The following is a 22,151-nucleotide window of genomic DNA, read 5'->3' as shown; positions in this document are numbered from 1 at the left end:
CAGTGTTTACTTTGTTAACATGGACCTCTGTAAGTGCATTTGAGTGGACAGAGAAAGGAAGAATGTCATTTGTAGATGCAAATTAAATTCATACATGTTTTGAGTAGTCGCTGGTCCATTTTCTGAATCACTCCGGGAATAGATCAATCGCGTTTCCTGTTTTTCCTTTTCCTGATGCTTTCACTTTTACCCACTCTCAGTTGTAGGCCTGTGTTCTATTTTGGGTTATCGTCAGATATGATGGAACTATTATTTTAAACAAATGTTCTAAATTCTATGTTTACACTGCCATTCTTGGATCAAAAGTGTTTTGGATTTCCATTACGTATGATTTCAGCAATACCTGGGAAAACTACCCAGAATGTTTTTGTTTGTTTATCAGACAGGTTACTATACCCAGTAGAAGCCAGAAGCCTACAAAGATCAAGTCATTGTTGTTCCTTTCCAGCCAGTAAACAATGCACTAGTCTCTACAGCCTTGGTCATAGACCTTAAGTCCACTGGAAAACAATAGTCATTTCTTCCATCTTATATGAGACCGCATTTAGGCTTTGAAAACAGATTTGATCTGCAATCCAGTCTATTTTTTATTCCTTCATAATGGAACCGTGTTTATTAAAACAGAAAGCGCACTGGCAGAGATGATGCATTGTCATTAGACCAAAATCATTTTGATGAGATTAGGAACAGGGTCTTGACTGTGCAAAACTGATGGCCTATAAGATGCCATGTGGCACTAATGTTATGCATGGCGCTGTGTTTTTGTACAATGAGATTACTGTATGTGCTGAAGACGGCTAGAGAGGAGGGCACTGGTCTGGTTTTCTAGAGGGCCTGTTGGGTCTGATTGGTTAATGATACGTCAGGATCAAAGAAGCTGTAGAGGATGAGGACATGGTAATCATCATTTTCAGGCAGTGCAGTGTGACCAACACAACATATCTCAAGACCATCCAACAAAGAGGGAACACAGGCCTTTTAAGTTATTTGTTCTTTTTCCACTAAAATGTGCTATGATTTACTGAGAGAAACCAGGAAGCACTGCTTTGAGTTCTTTATGAAAATGGGTGTTTGATTAGATTTTAATTTAATACAAATTGAAATGTAATTGAATCTCTAATTACTATTACTTCCCTCTCTTCCTTGCTTTACTTTTGATCAAAGGAAAGGCCTGTTAAAGGTGGCAGTGAACTGATCAAAATGTACAATACTATATAAATGTCTTTACTTTTAGCATTGTCTATAGTGACTGCTTGCCAATGCTCTGTCCTAAAATGTTTATAGCTTTTATGATACTAAGTGGGGGAGACAGAACCTTGAGACCAGATTCAGTGGGAGAGCTCAACAAGCTGGGGCAGTACAAAGAAATACTTCCTGGCACAATTTTGGTTTATTACTGTATAATTATTGTTAATTTATTTATGCAACAAATAGGCGTACTTATGCGTACTTTAGTATTGTTCTTGGATGCCAGCTAGGTCATAAGATACAGAAGTGCTGAGAGATTTGCAACATAAACTGGTTAATGCCATCACTCAAAACAACCTTGCTTAGCTATGGCAGATGTATTGGCTGGTTAACAAGCTGGCATTGGGCATAAACTTGACGTGTTATACATAATATGCAAATCTCCTCAGGAAAAACAAATTGTCCCATTATTTTGCATAAATTATTTGCATTTTAACAGCCCGCTGTCTCGTTGATTTAATATCCTAAACAGGATATACTGTACCTCTATTACCTAAATATACCTGCTATACCTCTCCAACTGTTGCTGCATTTTACAAGAGTTTGATTGTATTTTTATTTGTTCTAGAAGTATGAAAATGCAGGGATATCGTTGGGCTTTAAGGTCAGCTTGATGTTTCAAACATGTGGGTAATCTCTTGTGGACAGACTACGAGCAAATTACGTGAGATTTTAGTATTGGGTTAACCGAGACTAACATGTGGGGAATAATGAACAAAAACCTTGACGTTATCCGTGAAAAGATCTATGGATATCCATCCATGTTCGAGCACATTGTATCTTATTTTCATAATGGAACCGCACCGTTTCGAGTTCAAATACATAGATAGTTCAGGAAAGTGCCTCTGGTACTGCTGTGGTACTGGTACTGGTACTCTGGTACTGCTGTGGTACTGGTACTGGTACTCTGGTACTGCTGTGGTACTGGTACTGGTACTCTGGTACTGCTGTGGTACTGGTACTGGTACTCTGGTACTGCTGTGGTACTGGTACTGGTACTCTGGTACTGCTGTGTTTTGTCTCCTTTACTGTGGACAGAACTACACTGCTGTTTTCCAGACTCCCATGGCAATTGGTAACTATCCCAGCCGTGACATCACCAGGGGAACAGTCTCAGTGAACTGATCTGGCTTTAGTCTGCTAGTGTACTGTAGGTCTGACAGCATGATAACATCCACTTCTAACCATAGTTGTTAATAACAAGTTATTTCTAAGTTGTTATAGATTGGACATACAAATACAAGTATTTTTTATAACCAATGTTATTGATGAACAAACACAGTAAACACAGCCAACGCACTGTAATATTTCTAAATGCATGTCGTACGTGGTAGCTCACTGCAATAATGATATTATTACCAGATAGAATTTGGTCATAACATGAATAACCGATATGTTAGATACAACTGGAGTATATTCATTTATTTATCGTTTTCCCTTTTTCTCGTATTTATTGAAGAAAATATGACCTGAGTTTGACTGGCGTTTGGCCGCTCTCCAACCACTTCTTTGATTTCAGGGGTCATGATTCTGTCTCATAAAGAGCTAGGAAGCACAGCTTCTTTCCATGGTTGCATGTTAGTGTCTCCTCACCTGCCGTGCTTATTACTTTGCCAGTTTGACCATGTTAAATTCCAAGGCAGTGCTTTGTTTGTGTGTGTGTGTGTGTGTGTGTGTGTGTGTGTGTGTGTGTGTGTGTGTGTGTGTGTGTGTGTGTGTGTGTGTGTGTGTGTGTGTGTGTGTGTGTGTGTGTGTGTGTGTGTGTGTGTGTGTGTGTGTGTGTGTGTGTGTGTGTGTGTGTGTGTGTGTGTGTGTGTGTGTGTGTGTGTGTTTGTCTGTGTGAAATGCACACTTCATGTGAATTGAGCTCCTTTATCTTTGATACATTTTATAATGTAATGTTAATGTTTTATAGATACATTACATAGGAAGAATCATATCAAATCAGAATTGAATTTAGACAGTATTTATGTGGACTTGATGCTCACTCTAAGTTGAGGGAATAAGAATAGTTTGAAAAGTGATTAAACAAGAACGTAAGTTAAAAAGGAAATTCAAAAGGAGTTTAATTGAATCTGAAATTAGTAAATTATTTAACATAATCGGATCCCATTATATGTAGGGAGTGAGGTGAAGTATGTTTTACCATATTTTTTGCAGTACTTTCCAAATGAGTCATAAATGTCATAGAGGTGTTTGCAGAATTGAATGTGAGGTGTCATTACAAACTCATTAAAGAAATGGTAAATGTAGTCAAATGTGGTAGTCCTACACTGTAATTATACTACATCTGTCTATGTTGCTAAGTGCCTAGTTTGAAGCTTTCATTTTGGACCCAACCCTGGGGTGTGTGTGTGTGTTTGTGCTCCCATTGTGGCTAGTCAGATGCACAGTCATACAGACACTTTAATGTCTGTAAACTACTGATATGTCTTGTTTAAGAATGTCATCCAGAAAATGCTAATTAGGGCTCCGATCACTAAGGCCACTTCAAACCAACAGTTACCAGAAACAAATTAAGATCATAAATCTGTAGCCCTCATAACATTCCTTACAAGACCCTGACATAATTATGTTATCTCTGTTTAACCAAAGACAGATTCCAAAGACAGATGTCAAAGCCACTGTATAATGGTATTAAACCCGTTTCCAAATGTTTAAATTGTTTACCAGTGACAGTTTACCACTGTCCAAATGTGCCCCTGTGAATAGTCCCCAGGGATCTATGAAACAATGGCTGGTCCACCAGGACCTAGCATTTTTATCTGCCTCACACTGCATGTTTCAAGACCAAGTAGGACACCAACGGTGACCCGTTTGAACTTTTGCTGAATTGTGGTCTAGCTAGTCATTTTCTTAATTTATTTAAAGCATAGCAGTGCAGCCCAGTCAAAGTGTACTATTTTGTCATTGACTGAATTGACTTTCAGATGTCAAATTTTGACAATTGGAGGTCTTATGGTGGCTCAAGCCCCTGCCAGACAAACCTTTTGAGTGTATCCGACAAAAACTGTAAAATGGTTTTTCGACTGAGCGTAATTTGTTAGGTACATGCATCAATAGTTGAAATAAGTTAAATGTTTGACAGATACACAGATGTGTAATGCATTCTTCATGCATTTTATGTGTCTCTGTGATTTGATTTGCCACTGTTCATATCATGCAATTGTATCCACACTGTGACCGTACCAGACTGTTACCTGCATGGCCACTTTGGACTCTGATGACCTCCAAGGGAGGAAACGTGACATTCTAAATTCAATACCATCTTCCATGGACCTATGATCTATCACCTCCTTCCATCCCTGCCTATCTCTCTCCTCACTCCCTCCCCTGTAACCTACATCTGACTTCAGTCTTGTGTCCGTCACAGACATCTCCCCTCATATAAAGATGATTTTGTTTAGATTAATTAAACAGAGTTATGTGGAATTGAATTAGGCTCCGTCCGCTCTTTAATTTAGGTTATCTTCATTTTCCCCCTTGTCTCATTGGTTGTTCTTTGTATTCTGTACCTCTTCCAGCTGTCGTATGAGGAAAGAGACGACAGTGCAGGGGCACAGAGGATATTATCTATGGCTGAGTCCCGAATGGCACCCTCTGTCATACATAGTGCATTTCTTTTGACCAGAGCCCTATGTGTCCTGGTCAAAGGTATAGTGCACTATATAGACAATAGGGTGAATTTGGGATGCAGACAATGTGTTGTTGAGCTCCTTTACACAGCACTCATGGTTAACAGAGTGTCTGAATTGCCCCCAGCTCTCAGTGGCTGCCAGTCAGTAAGCTCTTCTCTCATATTTTTCCCCCTGGAGGCATTTTTCATCTTCCTAGCTTCATTTCAATCTTTGACATAAACCTCCTTGCAAACTTTTTGTGTGGAATCCACTTTAGTTCCTGTTCCTAATCTGGGCTAAGAGGGAAGTTTGGGGGAAGGTGGGTCGGGTCGGACTGTTGCATAACATGCTCAGACTGGCATGGGGATGGGGGTGGAGGGGGTGACAGGGGCGAGGGAATATCTGCAGAGTGGCAGACAGACATTAGTCACACAGGCCTCCCTGAAACTCTACAGGCATTAGTCATTAGACCATGAAAGGCCTGGTCTTGATACCAAGGCTGCAATTCAGCTGATTGAAGAAGCCAATTAAATGATAACAAAAGAGAAGCAACCCAGTTGATTGATGACCACCACGTCATCCCAAACTATGTCTAGAAAGGACTGGAGCACTAAGGGTCTGTCACCGCCTATTTTACGGACCCTAGTGTTTGAAGACAGACTTTTTCTAAGGGAACAGTGTCATCACCATGGTGAAAATAAAGTTGTCTGGATATGTGCTCTAGGATGCTATTCAAGTGTCAGGTTGCTACCTTTGATCAACCAAGATAGGCCTAAGGGGTCAACTTTAAGGGATTATGTATAATTGTAGGCTACAGATAGTTACTCTAATGGAATATTAATCTGTAGAAATGTCTCATAATGTTGTGTGTTTGTCTTTCTTGGTTTTCAGATTTGGATACGCATCTGTGTCCATTTATTGCTGTGCATCACACTTGGAGTCCAGTCAAGTGAATTTGGAAACACTGTGACAGATGACATCACAAGCATTTCACTATTGGTAAAAAGTCCTTGGAAGTACTTATTTCTTCAAGCCACCAAAACTGCAAATCAAAAGCTCTTCCTGTATTTAACTGTCTCCATCCAGTTACTACCAGCATGGTGTTTCATTCTTATCCAGTTCTTAGAAAGGTGGATTGCACAATCCAATCCAATTCATTGTAATCCTCTCAAAATCAACCATTATGCTTATGCGTAACATAGCTGCAATGCCAGTTGCAAACAATTGCATTTCTAGACTTGAAAGTATACTTTGATACATTGATCCATCTAGAATCAGTCATTGTTTTCTAATACCACTGACGGGGATTGTCATGAGAGTCACACACAGTAGGACATCCTGCATTACCATTAGTGTAAACTAGTAGCTTCATCTCTGAGATTTGTTCTGGTAACAAACTCAAATGTTCCCAAAACATTTCTGCTAACATTTCATGATATTGTCTGTTTTTTAACAGAAACAAAATATACCTAAAGATTACAAGATTCCTGTGACATACGTTCCGAAAGAAGTGGTGAGAAGATGTTTTCTTCTTCTCATGATTACACTATTATTATAACTTAATATGTTTGTGTTACAAAATATTATTGAATGTCTGTGTTGCCTGACTTTTTTAGAGGGTGGACTATAATTTTTCTGTTGTGGTAAATTTCAAAACGGTATACACTACGGTTCTAAAGTTTGGGGTCACTTAGAAATGTCCTTGTTTTTGAAAGAAAAGCCAATTTTTTGGTCCATTAAAATAACATCAAATTGATCAGAAATACAGTGTAGACATTGTTAATGTTGTAAATAACTATTGTAGCTGGAAACGGCAGATTTTTTATGGGATATCTACATAGGCGTACAGAGGCCCATTATCAGCAACCATCACTCCTGTGTTCCAATGGCACGTTGTGTTAGCTAATCCAAGTTTCTAATTTTAAAAGGCTAATTGATCATTAGTAAACCCTTTTGCAATTATATTAGCACAGCTGAAAACTGTTGTTCTGATTAAGGAAGCAATAAAACTGGTCTTTTTTAGACTAGTTGAGTGTCTGGAACATCAGCATTTGTGGTTTTGATTACAGGCTCAAAATGACCAGAAACAAAGAACTTTCTTCTGAAACTAGTCAGTCTATTCTTGTGCTGAGAAATTAAGGCTATTCCAAGCGAGAAATTGCAAAGAAACTGAAGATCTCGTACAATGCTGTGTACTACTCCCTTCACAGAACAGCGCAAACTGGCTCTAACCAGAATAGAAAGAGGAGTGGGATGCCCCGGTGCACAACTGAGCAAGAGGACAAGTACATTAGAGTGTCTAGTTTGAGAAACAGACGCCTCACAAGCCCTCAAGGAATCTGTTTCACAAACTAGACACTCTAATGTACTTGTCCTCTTGCTCAGTTGTGCACTGGGGCCTCCCACTCCTCTTTCTATTCTGGTTAGAGCCAGTTTGCGCTGTTCTGTGAAGGGAGTAGTACACAGCATTGTACGAGATCTTCAGTTTCTTTGCAATTTCTCGCTTGGAATAGCCTTCATTTCTCAGAACAAGAATAGACTGACGAGTTTCAGAAAAAATGTATTTGTTTCTGGCCATTTTGAGCCTGTAATCAAACTCACAAATGTTGATGTTCCAGATACTCAACTAGTCTAAAGAAGGCCAGTTTTATTGCTTATTTAATCAGGATAACAGTTCCAGCTGTGCTAACATAATTGCAAAAGGCTTTTCTAATGATCAATTAGCCTTTTAAAATGATAAACTTGGATTAGCTAACACAACGTGTCATTGGAACACAGGAGTTATGGTTGCTTATAATGGGCCTCTGTACGCCTACGTACATATTCCATCGAAAATCATCCGTTTCCAGCTACAATAGTCATTTACGACATTAAGTGTCTACACTGTAATTCTGATCAATTTGATGTTATTTTAATGGACAAAAAATGTGCTTTTCTTTCAAAAACAAGGACATTTCTAAGTGATCCCAAACTTTAGAACCGTAGTGTATATCATAACTGTCCAGTACCCATGATTGTTATTTCCTGATATATTTTCTTTTTCAGGGTGGAATGTGTTGGGTAGCGCTAAACGTTTTCCACTTGGAACTCAGTTTACGAGGATTAGCAGACAAGTTTGGAAGCATTTCGTCCAACAAATATAATATCAGCATATTGATCGAAATGCTGAAAGAGACAAGATATCACATGAAGAACTTGGTACGTTTGCACCTTTGGTTCTAATACTAATATTGTAACTGTGATAGCTCTTATGACAGGTTTCTTTTGATGAGGACACATGTTAAAAAAAAAAAATTATGCGCCTTTGAAATGCATTACTGTACATAGAATATTTATCATATGGGGCCTCCCGAGTGACGCAGTGGTCTAAGGCACTGCATCACAGGGCTAGAGGCGTCACAACAGACCCGGGTTCGATCTCGGGCTGTATCACAACCGGCTGTGACCGGGAGTCCAATAGGGCGCCGCACAATTGGCCCAGCGTCGTCCTGGTAAGGGGAGGGTTTAGCCAGGGTGGCTTTACTTGGCTCATTGTGCTCTAGTGACTCCTTATGGCGGGACAGGTGTCTGCAGGCTGATCTTGGGTGGCAGTTGAACGGTATTTCCTCCAACACATTGGTGCGGCTGGCTTCCGGGTTAAGAGGGCGTGTGTTAAGAAGTGCAGTTAGGCGGATCATGTTTCGGAGGACGCATGACTCAACCTTCGCCTCCCGAGCCCGTTGGGGAGTTGCAGTGTTGAGACAAGATTGAAAAAGGGGGTAGAATACAAAAAATATATTTATTTTTTTATCATACCAATATGTCATTACCAATTACAATTATGACAATAAGAATACCACCCACAGTGCAACATGTCAGTTAAAGGCCTCAACTGATTCAAAACATTGAATGCTGAACTGGCAAAGGTCTTGTTGGATAGAGTCTTTGATTGGGAGTACTACCTAGCTGCCTCTGGTGGAGGTGGTCAATAACACATCCATTCATGCAATCCTTTCTGGCCCAATCACGCGAAATAGAATAAAACAAGATACTATAATAAAATAATAAACATGGTACACAAGTCGTGAGCACAAATAGACCAGTGACCGCATCATTTCACATCTGAGTTGTCTGCAATGATGTCTTGTGAGGACTGGATCATCTATCATCTATACCTGATCAGGTCAGATCAGGTATTCATAAAGGGACCTCTCTTAGTCTCATGAGAGTGAAGAAGTACAGTGCCTTGCAAAAGTATTCATCCCCCTTGGTGTTTTTCCTATTTTGTTGCATTACAACCTGTCATTTAAATTGATTTTTATTTGGATGTCATGTAATGGACATACACAAAATAGTCCAAACTGGTGAAGTGAAATGAAAGAAAAACTGAAAAGTGGTGCATGCATATGTATTCACCCCCTTTGCTATGAAGCCCCTAAATAAGATCTGGTGCAACCAATTACCTTCATAAGTCACATAATTATTTAAATAAAGCCCACCTGTGTGCAATCTAAGTGTCACATGATCTATCACATGATCTCTGTATATATACACCTGTTCTGAAAGGCCCCAGAGTCTGCAACACCACTAAGCAAGGGGCACCACCAAGCAAGCGGCACTATGAAGACCAAAGAGCTCTCCAAACAGGTCAGGGACAAAGTTGTGGAGAAGTACAGATCAGGGTTGGGTTATAAAAAAATATCCGAAACTTTGAACATCCCACGGAGCACCATTAAATCTATTATTAAAAAATGGAAAGAATATGGCACCACAATAAACCTGCCAAGAGAGTGCCACCCACCAAATCTCACGGACCAGGCAAGGAGGGCATTAATCAGAGAGGCAACAAAGAGACCAAAGATAACCCTGAAAGAGCTGCAAAGCTCCACAGCGGAGATTGGAGTATCTGTCCATAGGACCACTTTAAGCCGTACACTCCATAGAGTTGGGCTTTACAGAAGAGAAGCCAGAAAAAGCCATTGCTTAAAGAAAAAAATAAGCAAATACGTTTGGTGTTCGCCAAAAGGCATGTGGGAGACTCCCCAAACATATGAAAGAAGGTACTCTGGTCAGATGAGACTAAAATATCGCTTTTTGGCCATCAAGGAAAACGCTATGTCTGGCACAAACCCAACACCTCTTATCACCCCAAGAACACCATCCCCACAGTGAAGTGTGGTGGTGGCAGAATTGAAGGAATGATGGATGGCGCTAAACACAGGGAAATTCTTGAGGGAAACCTGTTTCAGTCTTCCAGAGATTTGAGACTGGGACAGAGGTTCACCTTCCAGCAGGACAATGACCCTAAGCATACTGTTAAAGCAACACTCAAGTGGTTTAAGGGGAAACATTTAAATGTCTTGGAATGGCTTAGTCAAAGCCCAGACCTCAATCCAATTGAGAATCTGTGGTATGACTTAAAGATTGCTGTACACCAGCGGAATCATCCAACTTGAAGGACCTGGAGCAGTTTTGCCTTGAAGAATGGGCAAAAATCCCAGTGGCTAGATGTGCCAAGCTTATAGAGACATACCACAATAGACTTGCAGTGTTAATTGCTGCAAAAAATATTTTGCATCTTCAAAGTGGTAGGCATGTTGTGTAAATCAAATGATACAAACCCCCAAATAATCAATTTTATTTCCAGGTTGTAAGGCAACAAAATAGGAAAAATGCCAAGGGGGTGAATACTTTCGCAAGCCACTGTACATCCATAATGTAGACCTAATAACTTCTTAAAGCATATTACTTGTATTATTCTGGCTAACTTTTCTGAATCCAACAGGGTTAATGAGGTTCTTCTTGTCCTGAATAAAGGGACAAGACTGAAGTTACTACATACAGTATAACGTCTTAAATCTGGGCTCAAACATATCTGTCCAGCTGTGTTCTTTGAACTATTTGCTGCATGGCTAAAGCCATGGGGGTATAAAAGCTAAAGTTAACGTTAAATGGTCTATCAACAGCTACAAACCATTATCATTTATGTTTTGAATTTCACATCATTGAGATAATTATTGCCCTTTTGTCTCCGCAGGAGGCGATCACGTATGATTTTGAGTGCCACTACAGAAATGAGCAATGGCAGACAGGACACTATTTTCATTTTGTCGAAGATTTTTTTAAAACGGCCCGTTTGAATAGAGATTTGCCAGAAGAATGTGATCCACCTCCCTGTCCCACAGCAACAATGGCTACAACAATAACAACACAATACCCCACATCAGGTAAATGTTGAGGTGTTTTTTAAAAGTGTAAATGTTATATATATATATTTTTTTTAAATTTAACTAGGCAAGTCAGTTAAGAACAAATTCGTATTTACAATGACCGCCTACCCCGGCCAAACCCAGACGACGCTGGATGTAATACAGCCTATCTAACGTCATTGTTGCGTTCGCTCATATTCAAATGCAAGATGGCGCCAACAGAGATGGTCGCCTCGCTTCGAGTCCTTAGGAAACTATGCAGTATTTCATTTTTGAATATATTATTTCTTACATTGTTAGCCCAGAAAATCTTAAATGTTATTACATACAGCCGGGAAGAACTATTGGATATAAGAGCGATGTCAACTTACCAACATTACGACCAGAATACGACTTTCCAGAAGCGGATCCTTTGTTCGGACCACCACCCAGGACAGTGGATCTAATCCCAAAAGCCGACCCAAAACAACGTTGCCCCATAAGAGGCAGATGGAGCGGCCTCCTGGTTAGGATCCGTAGGCGTGCACACAGCCCACCGCTTCTGAGTATATTACTCGCCAATATCCAGTCTCTTGACAACAAGGTAGACGAAATTAGAGCACGGGTTGCCTTCCAGAGAGACATCAGAGATTGTAACATTCTCTGTTTCACAGAAACATGGCTCTCTTGGGATACGTTGTCGGAGTTGGTTCAGCCACAGGGCTTCTTCATGCGTTGCGCTGACAGAGATAAACACCTCTCTGGGAAGAAGAAGGGTGGGGTGTATGCTTCATGATTAACGACTCATGGTGTAATCATAACAACATACAGGAACTCAAGTCCTTCTGCTCACCCGACCTAGAATTCCTTACAATCAAATGCCGGCCATATTATCTCCCAAGAGAATTCTCGTCAGTTATCATCACAGATGTGTATATACCCCTTCAAGCAGACATCCCGACAGCCCTCAAGGAACTTCACTGGACTTTGTAAACTGGAAACCATATTTCCTGAGGCTGCATTTATTGTAGCTGGGGATTTTAACACAGCAAATTTGAGAACAAGGCTACCCAAATGCTATCAGCATATTGATTGCAGTACTCGTGCGTGCAATACACTCGATCGTTGCTACTCTAACTTCCGCGATGCATACAAGGCCCTCCCTCGCCCTCCCTCCGGCAAATCCGACCACGACTCCATCTTGCTCCTACCGTTTTATAGGCAGAAACTCTAACAGGATGTACCCGTGACTAGAACCATTCAACGCTGGTCTAACCAATCGGAATCCATGCATCAAGATTGTTTTGATCACGCGGACTGCGAAATGTCCCGGGCAGCCTCAGAGAATAACATCGATCTATACGCTGACTCGGTCAAGGAGTTTATAAGGAAGTGCATTGGAGATGTTGTACCCACTGTGACTATTAAAACCTACCCTAACCAGAAACCATGGATGGATGGCAGCATTCGCGCAAAACTAAAAGCGCAAACCACCACATTTAACCTTTGAAAGAGGACTGGGAATATGGCCTAACATAAACAGTGTAGTTCTTCCCTCTGCAAGGCAATAAAACAAGTGAAATGTCATTATAGGGACGCACGTGGCAGGGTCTAAAGGAAATCACAGGCTACAAAAAGAAAACCAGCCACGTCACGCTTCCAGACAAACTAAACACCTTCTTTGCCCGCTTTGAGGACAGCACACTGCCACCGTCGCGGCCCACTAACAACTTGCCCAGATGGCATTTCTAGCCGCGTCCTCAGAGCATACGCAGACCAGCTGGCTGAATGACTACCGCCCCGTAGCACTCACTTCTGTCATCATGAAGTGCTTTGAGAGACTAGTCAAGGATCATATCCCCTCCACCTTACCTGCCACCCTAGACCCACTTCAGTTTGTTTACCGCCCCAACTGGTCCACAGACGATGCAGTCGCCATCACACTGCCCTATCCCATCTGGACAAGAGGAATACCTATGTAAGAATGCTGTTTATTGACTAAAGCTCAGCATTCAACACCATAGTACCCTCCAAACTCATCATTAAGCTTGAGACCCTGGGTCTTGACGCTGCCCTGTGCGACACAACAGTAGTGGGCTTGATTACCAACAACGACGGGACAGCCTACAGGGAGGAGGTGAGGGCCCTCGGAGTGTGGTGTCAGGAAAATAACCTCTCACTCAACGTCAAGCTGAAAAACAGCTTCTATCTCAAGGCCATCAGGCTGCTAAACAGCAATCACTAACTCAGACAGGCTGCTGCCAACATTGAGACTCAAATGACTGGCCACTTTAATAAATGGATCACTAGTCACTTTAAACAATGCCACTTTAATATTGTTACATATCTTACATGACTCATCTCATATGTATATACTGTACCTTATACCATCTATTGCACCTTGCCTATGCCGCTCGGCCATCGCTCATCCATATATTTATATGTACATATTCTTATTCCATCCCTTTAGATCTGTGTGTATTAGGTAGCTGTTGGGGAATTGTTAGATTACTTGTTAGATATTACTGCACTGTCGGAACTAGAAGCACAAGCATTTCGCTACACTCGCATTAACATAAGCTAACCATGTGTATGTGACCAATAACATTTAGATTTAATTTGATAGTGGTCAATTCTGATGCGCCATAGGAGTCGGCGCTCAGTTTAAACCTTGTTAGCTACTGTGGTATATCCTGTGGTGCTCATATGCTACGCCCATTATAAAACTATTATCTGTCTCGTTTGGTGTATGGGCATCGGTACCTCTCCATTAAACTATTCCTCTTGTGAACAGTCTTTTTTTTATAGGTGAGATCTTGTGTCGGTTTCGGTTGCGTGTCTTTTTATCTCTGTCCTACACAGAATCTTCTATCAATTTTTTTGTTCAAAGAACTTCACATGACAAAACATGGAATGTACCAGGTGTTTGGAAGGTCCATTGTGACATTAGTGATGCAGCTGAGTCACAGAACCAAAGAAAGATGTCCCCTGATGGACCCCATGAAAGGAAGAAAAGGACTGAAACCCCAATTGTGGAAGTGTTGATTACAGAGCAATCTTCAGATCTTCCCAAGCGCTTGGCCTTTCTTTCCTGATGCAGACAGATCTGATCTTTTGTCCGAAGGAAAGAAAAGGTGGCTGTGATGTGACTTTATAGGCGTCAACAATGAACTGTTTTCATCATTGGGCATTAACTCTCTCTCTCTCTATCTCTATCCAGTCAACTATCCTGCCATAGGAACAGAATTCAACATGTCAGCACCAGACTCCGAAACCTGTAAGTCAAAAAAAAGAAACTGTGGCACAGATTTAGTTGCTGAAAGTGTCCAAATAGTAGCAATGTAATGCAACCAGTCAAACTGGTGTAGGCCTACTAGCTGCATGGCTACTATTATTGACTGTTGCTCAACTGCAGAATAGCCTGGAGAGAGAGCATTCCCTTAAGGCCACCACAGGCTGAAATTACAGTTGGTCCATTAATTTTTGTATTTTCAAAAAGGAAACAAAAATCTCAATGAAAATGTATATTGTTTTTGTTTATCATACTACAGTCATCAACATTTCATGAATGATTTAAAAGCCACTTGGACTATATGTAGTAACATACTTTGAAGAGATTGTGATTGGGTGTAAATAGATGTTTGGTAGTCTAAATTCAGTGTACTTGTCTTAAACTGCCAATTCTGGAAAGTCAGACTCTTCCCACAAGCCAACTAATTTTCCTCAGCTTCAGAATCATCAAAATTCACCAAATGTTGTGTGGTTATCCTTAGACATATTATTGAGACTTGCCATGAGGGAATTGTTGATATGTTATACATTTTATATTCTATATAACATTTTCTTTGGAAAAATGGTTCAAAATATTTTTTGTATTTTATAGATAGAAAGGTGAAAAATTATATTTATCCACAATCTGCTCTGAGCAAGTCCGGTCCTGGAGTGTCTTAACTAAATGAAACCAAAATATTTAGGATGACTTAATTAAGTGTCCCAAAAAATGTATTTGCGGGATATGCAAATATGCACATATTAAATGAGTTATCACCTCATTTGCATATTTTTATTCAATATTTCCACCTTATGTTATTTTTTGTTATATTGATTACTGCATTGTTGGGTTTGGAGCTTGCAAGAAAGGTATTTGACTATACTTGTGCACGTGACATTACATTTAAGAAAATGTGTAATGCAAAAATATTTGTATCTACTTTTAACAGGCAAAAGTTGATTGTGAAATGATTAAGAGAAAAACAATATCTATACGGGTGTGGTGCCTGGCCTTAATTTGCTAATTGGTTAAAAGCCTTTGTCACTTGATTGATTTATGAAGAGGCTGCAGGGCAAATTGCATTCCTCCACATGACAGTTTGGGTTACAACTCATGTCTTGTTGTTCTACCAGAGCTGTTATGTGTCTCCCCTATCACTGACCAACACGATCTACTGTATCCAATCATTTTCCATGCATCAATCATAGCTACGGTATGAGACATACGATGGATAGGAGACATGTTTTGATATTGAGATAAAAACGGATACATTGAATCAATGCAGCCGTTTTTATCTCAATATCAAATCATTTCTGGGTAACAATGAAGTACCTTGCTGTGATTGTGTTAAATTAAAATGGTCAAAAAGATACAGAAATAGCTTCTTAGCGAAGAGCAATTTCTCAAACAAGAATTTTGCTAGGACTGTCTGGGAGTGGTCTGAGTGGGGAGGGGAAAACTGAAACTAAGCTGTTATTGGCAGAGATGTTTGGAACCCTCTTTCTTATTGGTCTATTAACTAATTTACCGCCTGGTGTTGTCACCAGCCAGGAAAAAACTCCATCCCACTAAAACAGGCTGAAATTTGAGGCAGTATTTTCAAGCAGCTCTTATACTAACAGGGCATTATCATAATTTGCATGGTTTCATTCCATATAAAACACAAGAAAATCATGTTTTTATTTTCCGTTAACATGTGGGGAAAACATCCCAGTCAGGCAAATATCTATGACATAAATGTTTAGTTCAGGGCAAAGTCCCAGACTGGGTCAGTAAAAAGTAGAGAGGGTTATATTACAATTATTAGCCAGCGTTCAAATACAAAAAGTTGTTATACAAACAATTTGAATTATATGATCACATATGATTTCTTTGTTTGCACCATTTCAATATTGGGTGCGTTCACAAATTCGCTCCGGCTATCTACTCCAATTTCAGAGCACTCTCGTCTGAGTGTGCCAGAGCAAAACAACTGATGAATTTACGAACGCTCAACACCCGTTGAATATGGCCGGTGTCAGTTAACGTCACCAACAATCGGAAAGATATTGTTGCCAGCAGCACAGTTACAGTCATCAACGCACTGGATAACATGTAAACAGCCTAACCAGCTCTGCTAGGGCGAGTAAAATGGTCAGATTGAGGTGTTCTCTCATTTGTGTCTGGAAGTAGCTAGCCAACGTTAACCAATTAGCTTGGGTGCTTGACTGCCGTTGAGGCCAGAACGCTCGCATCAACCCTACTCCTCGGCCAGAGCGTCCAGGGTGTGCTCCGAACGCTCCGAGAGCGAAACGCTCTGAATTTTACGAACAGACAATCTGACAACGCTCTGGATTTACAAACGCCCAGAGGGCACTCTGAGTGCACTCTGGCACTCCAGATTGAATTTACGAACACACCCATTATTCTTACTGACTAGAAACCTGTCTGTCCACACAGGGAACGAGCCTCTGAGATTCCTGCCAGAAGTAGTGGAGAGAAGCCTCCTGTCACTACTTGTCATTCCTATTGCAGCCGTTGTGTTTCTGTTTGCGTGGAAGGTGAGCTGTCCTTTGACCCAATCTACAACCTTAAAGTGTTCTATCTACAACCTAAAAGGGTTCTTCGGCTGTCCCCATAGGAGAATCCTTTGAAGAACCCTTTTTGGTTCCAAGTAGAACCTTTTTGGAACCCATTTTTCGAAGAGTGTAAGGATCTGCAACTTAAAACATGACTGGTGCCACTCTGTTAATAGATTGTTGTTTTGTCTGTGGACATTGTACTGTCTATGTTCATTGTTAATCTCTTTGATTGTAAGTCATTGTATTTCTTTTGTCTTTGATGGTTGTTTTGTCTTTGACCGTCTGTGAGTTTCTTTACCAGTATCTTCTACTTTGTTGTTTTGTATTTTTGTCAGAGAATTTTACTTTGTTTGTACTTGTTGGTTGACATGGGTTCCCTTGGTGTTTAACATTGTTACTCTCGGATCTTACAGGTGAAATCCAGGAGGAACCAACATCAGTCAGATGAACGGAACTCAGTGGAAGGAGGCCTTTTCACAGGACCAGAAGGGACTTTGGCACCTCCACTAGAGGAACCATCTGAAAAGTAAAGGCATTCACTCATATTTCATTTGATTTAATCTATCAATTCCTGCATATGAATATTATAAAATCATTCGTCTTAATATCAGACACAAAAATGTATCAAAGGTTTGCGTGTCTGAAAATAATCAAGGTGAGGTGAATTTGTATACATTTTTTAAATAGGTTTTTAATTATAATGGTTTTGTACATTACAGGAACAGATTGAACATCATTGAGACAGTGTAATTCTTCAAATCCTTGGAAATTGGTGAGATTTATATTTTTCTTCATATAATTTGTGACCTTGGACAGAGACAGAGAACCATCTTAGCCAACTCCTAATATTTATGGTTTGACAATGAAGAGTATGGCACTAGGACACATTGTTTTAGCTACCTGTATGTAAAGCGTAACAGAAATGTACTTCTTCTTTCTTTGTCTCTCTTAGGTGTACAGAGTAATCGTCTGAGAATGAGAAAGGAAACAAGCAAACATAAAACTGCATTTCTTATGGATTTTTGAGGTGAAAGACTTGCTTCTTTCCTGTCTAGAAATTGCCAGTCCTCACATACTAGAACCAGAGAATGACATTGCATAGAAAATCTTTGTTTTTCTTACAAGAATATTAACCCGTCGTCTACTATCACATTTTGTCCGAAGAAGCTGAAAAGGAGACCGGATTGTCATGGAAACATCTAGAGGCACCAATAACAGTGTAAATATGACTCTGATCACCCATAACTGCTGTAAAACACAGTAAACTTTACGGGACAAAGTTGGTTTCACAAGCACTCCCATTTGCACTTTGTGTGGGTTTGGCTGGAGTGTAGATACCAGATCTACTCAAGAATGGGCCAGAAAACAAACCCCTACAAATGGCTTTCTTTTTTTTCGAAGAACCCTTTTTGATTCCAGGTAGAACTCTTTTGGGTTCCATGTAGAACCCTTTCCACAGAGGACTGAAAAATAAATGACTACCTCTAGTCGCCCTCACTTTCCTCATCTTCTTCTCAGCAGCATTCTACTCCATTTCCATCTTCATCTGGGTCTTCATTGGACATTCCCTGAGAACAAATGTTGAAATTAGTTAGCTAGAAATATTCTCAGATCTAAGCATCTGTTTTGTTTCATGTTTTTGGCCGTGTATGTACCGAATGGATGAGGTTGTGTGATTTATTTATTTATTTACTCAGAATGCTGACAGCACCGTGTTGCTTCGGTTGAAAAAAACTAAACAGACAATGATTCAGCTTATCTATAAAAATACTAAATGAGCAGGAAAAGGTCTACAAGGGCGCATTATAACCCATTCTTCTGCCATGCATTAAGTCCTCATAAGCAGCACATAAGCATGTATGAACACGTGCATTATCTATATTATTAAGACAGCCATAGAGGGATGTACATATGAGTGTATGATGGTGTGGTTAATTGCTTATGAATGGGTTGTACAAAAGACTTTGGTTGGAGGTGTAAATGTACAAAAAAATTGCTGCTTTGACTAACTTACATTTTACCCATTATATACATTAAGAATTCTCCCTATAGCAATCAATGGTCAAGCAAGGGTAGATACTACATATCCATATTGATTTAGATAAAACGTTTAAGGGGTCTGATAACTCTCGGTGTTTCTATGCTCTCAATGCACAAGAAAGAGGTGGACTAGCAGTAAGTAAACCAGCACAGTATCAGATTCTGGAGACTGAGATTAACTACGTGTATCATCAATTACAGTATAACTCGGCTCTGGTATATTGCAGCTTAACCACCCATAAGGTATTTTCTGTATGTTGCATGTAAACAACTGTATTACAGTTCAACAACATGTTAAGGTGGCTCAAAGCTATGAATTCAAGGTGAGTTCAAACATGTTCTTTTTACTTTTCACTCCAAATCAAATGTTATTTTATTCGTCACATGCTTCGTAAACAACAGGTGTAGACAATCAGTGAAATGCTTACAGCTCGTCTTAGTGCCAGCAGCGGTTTATGGTGGTAAATAAACAGCTACGAAAATATAGAGCACCCTATTGAATTGTGTTTCAAATAGCTGTCAGTAGCCTATACAGCAAGGGAACTAAGAGATTCATTTCTCAAACAAGTCTAAATACAAAACCCTGAATATAACAACGTTTTTTGAGAGGACCGGCATCTAAAATGTACCATGATTTAGAAAAGTGATATGATCTGTGAGGAGAGTGTCTGACAATGAATCCAGAGAGGATGCATTCCATGATTCACAGATGTATCCCTGTAACTATTATAGAAATTAGAAGAGTACCTAGGAAATTATTGGCATTTTTGCACAATTCAGTTGCCATCTTAGGCATGATGAAAATTGCCCAATCCATGACATTATGCAATTGCATAAATGCAAGCTCTCAAATAAGCATGGACTGCTATTGTTGACATACTTTGGCAAAGAGAGAGAACTTAAACCTTGTGTATTAAGTTAGCCAATGCAAGCTTAACTGTACTTGTACCAATACATGCATTCCCTCACTTTCGCCATTTGGCGTTCTCACCCCTTGTACCTTGTACAATCGTGGTTTTGTGCCTTGTTTGGACTCCATCATGACTCCATCATGAATACAGGTGATACATTAAAATATATCATTATGCTGTTTGATCCAAGAGCAGTTAGATCATTGTTTTATGCACAGTATTTTGTGTATGACATTTCACAAACTCACCAGGAGACAACACAGTAATGGCGACAAACCACTGACTAAAAAACCAACATGGCGGACAAGAGACCATCTCATCAATAGGTGTTGGTTGTCTCTCAGTGACCATGAACCAATGGGATAGATAGACCAGTCTGCTAAAAAGTGTTGTAGACAAATCCTAGAGAAGAGTGTCGCATCATTGCCCAGCTGGTTATAATGATCTCCGACCAATGGAAATGACCTGGTACTCATGTTGTCTTTGTGGCACCTCTACGTTAACCCATTACCCTTATTCCAATACATAATTATCACTCTAATTCAAACAAATGGACCCTAAGCCTAAGTGAAAGCCATTTTAAATATCAGGACACACATTAGTTAGAGCAATAACCCTTTTCATTTGAACACTAATACTCCACAACACTAAGCTCTTATAAATCAATTCTACACTAAATAACATGTGACAGAAGAATGCATTCAAACTCCAAATTGCAATTCTGTCTGCATGTAATGTTTTAGGTGTTGTACTTTGTATAGGAAACGGTTCCACTGGTAAAAACCTGTTTACTTCATCAAGTGTATTTGGGGAATTTGCCTATTGGACTTTTCTCTTAGAAGAGTATTTATAGTGCAAAATGGAGTGAATGTTAAAAAAAATACCACATTGGTGTTCATATAGTTCTGAGCAAAAGTGTCAATTTCAGCATGAGTAGCTGAAAACGCTTGGTGTGATTAACTGTTGTTTTGTTGTATTAAAGCTTTAAGATAATTATTTTATCCCCAAAATAAATGACTTTGTATTAGGGCTGTCAGAGTTAATCACTTGACTTGAGTAAAAAAAATCTAATGTAAGCACAATTTGTTTTTAAATCATGATTAATCGCATTGTCAGTAATTATTCAGAATACAATGAAAACGTCCAAAATACATAATATATACAGCTAAAAACAAACAATGTGATGTCAAAACAAGTTGACAATGAGGTTAAAAGAAAGTGTGCTTTATCAAGTTACTTGATTTTTGCTAACCGTTATTTTGGACAAAATCAAGACGACAATGCTTTTTGTATAACAATTGAGCAAATTATGAATTTATGATTAATCACAGCAAATCCAGCGATTAACTTGATTTTTTATTTTTATCGTTTGACAGCCCTACTTTGTAATAAGCATCGTGATACATTGAAAAATGAAACATTTTTTATTGCCACAACAAAAACAGTATGTACGCTTCTAAAGAGTCAACTTCAGAAGTTTTGCGGGTGTTTTACATATTGTATGAATGTTGTGATGAGTTGAAACATGGTTTAAGCTGTGAACAGAAATGTGGTGGCATCCCCCATTTTCCTGTCTGTCTTTAGAGCCTATGAACACACAGAGATAGTCATTGTCCCAAATGGCACCCCATTACCCTATATAATTCACTACTTTTGACCAGGGCCCATAGGGCTCTGGCCAGGAGTAGTGAACTATATATGGAATAATAGGGTGCTACCATGTTGAAAAGAGAAAGAGCCCTGAAGAACTGTTCTGGTATCAGTTATATGTTGTTTTACTTATTTTGGTTGAAATTAGTTGATCCCTGAACAGTGGTTTTGGTCTCTAGCTTAGTGTCCCACTATAAAAATACGTGTAGGCAGGAAGTTAATCTGGGTGCCAAAAGAAAACATCATTCCGACCCAGGCAAACGCTGGGCAACACTACTGTATTTTTGTATAAATGTAAACAAATGTATATGATGAGATATGAATAAAGTACACATATCCAAATATGCAGCGTTGCAGAGCTGTGTTTTGTGATAATTATACAAAAGTTGATGGAAACAAATACCTTACACCAACGACACAGAAAATGATTCAAAAAAGGATCTGACTTCCCTTCCTCTAAAAAGGTATTTGATTTAAACAACTGTTCATTTGAGGGGTGATGCCATCATCTAACTTAAAGCATCTGAACTCATACCATTGTTTTCATCATGAGTAAATAGAGCCAACAAACATGTCAGTATGAATACACTATTGTGCTGCTGTGAACAGCAATATAGAACTGTACCTTTTCTGACAATGACTATCGAAGAAACGATTGACCTAAGTGACTTCAGGGTCAACACTCT

The 22,151-nt window shown here is 39.6% G+C and overlaps 1 protein-coding gene across 1 annotated transcript in view; it reads left to right on the top strand.

Annotated features, from left to right (window-relative positions):
* The window catches only part of kitlga (kit ligand a), a 42,917-nt gene extending 21,106 nt beyond the window's left edge, over positions 1 to 21,811 (top strand). The window contains exons 2-10 of the mRNA XM_071416071.1: positions 5,757 to 5,864; positions 6,322 to 6,378; positions 7,911 to 8,063; positions 10,882 to 11,071; positions 14,253 to 14,309; positions 16,743 to 16,843; positions 17,278 to 17,390; positions 17,584 to 17,636; positions 17,817 to 21,811. Of these exons, the coding sequence (XP_071272172.1) occupies positions 5,757 to 5,864; positions 6,322 to 6,378; positions 7,911 to 8,063; positions 10,882 to 11,071; positions 14,253 to 14,309; positions 16,743 to 16,843; positions 17,278 to 17,390; positions 17,584 to 17,614 (810 nt within the window). The 3' untranslated portion in view covers positions 17,615 to 17,636; positions 17,817 to 21,811. The remainder of the gene's footprint in view (positions 1 to 5,756; positions 5,865 to 6,321; positions 6,379 to 7,910; positions 8,064 to 10,881; positions 11,072 to 14,252; positions 14,310 to 16,742; positions 16,844 to 17,277; positions 17,391 to 17,583; positions 17,637 to 17,816) is intronic.
* The last annotated feature ends 340 nt before the right edge of the window (positions 21,812 to 22,151 follow it).

Source organism: Salvelinus alpinus, chromosome 9 (assembly GCF_045679555.1).
Source record: "Salvelinus alpinus chromosome 9, SLU_Salpinus.1, whole genome shotgun sequence".
NCBI classification, from domain to species: Eukaryota; Metazoa; Chordata; class Actinopteri; order Salmoniformes; family Salmonidae; genus Salvelinus; species Salvelinus alpinus.
Note: the sequence above shows the minus strand (reverse complement) of the source record. Positions and strands in the feature narration are given on the sequence as shown.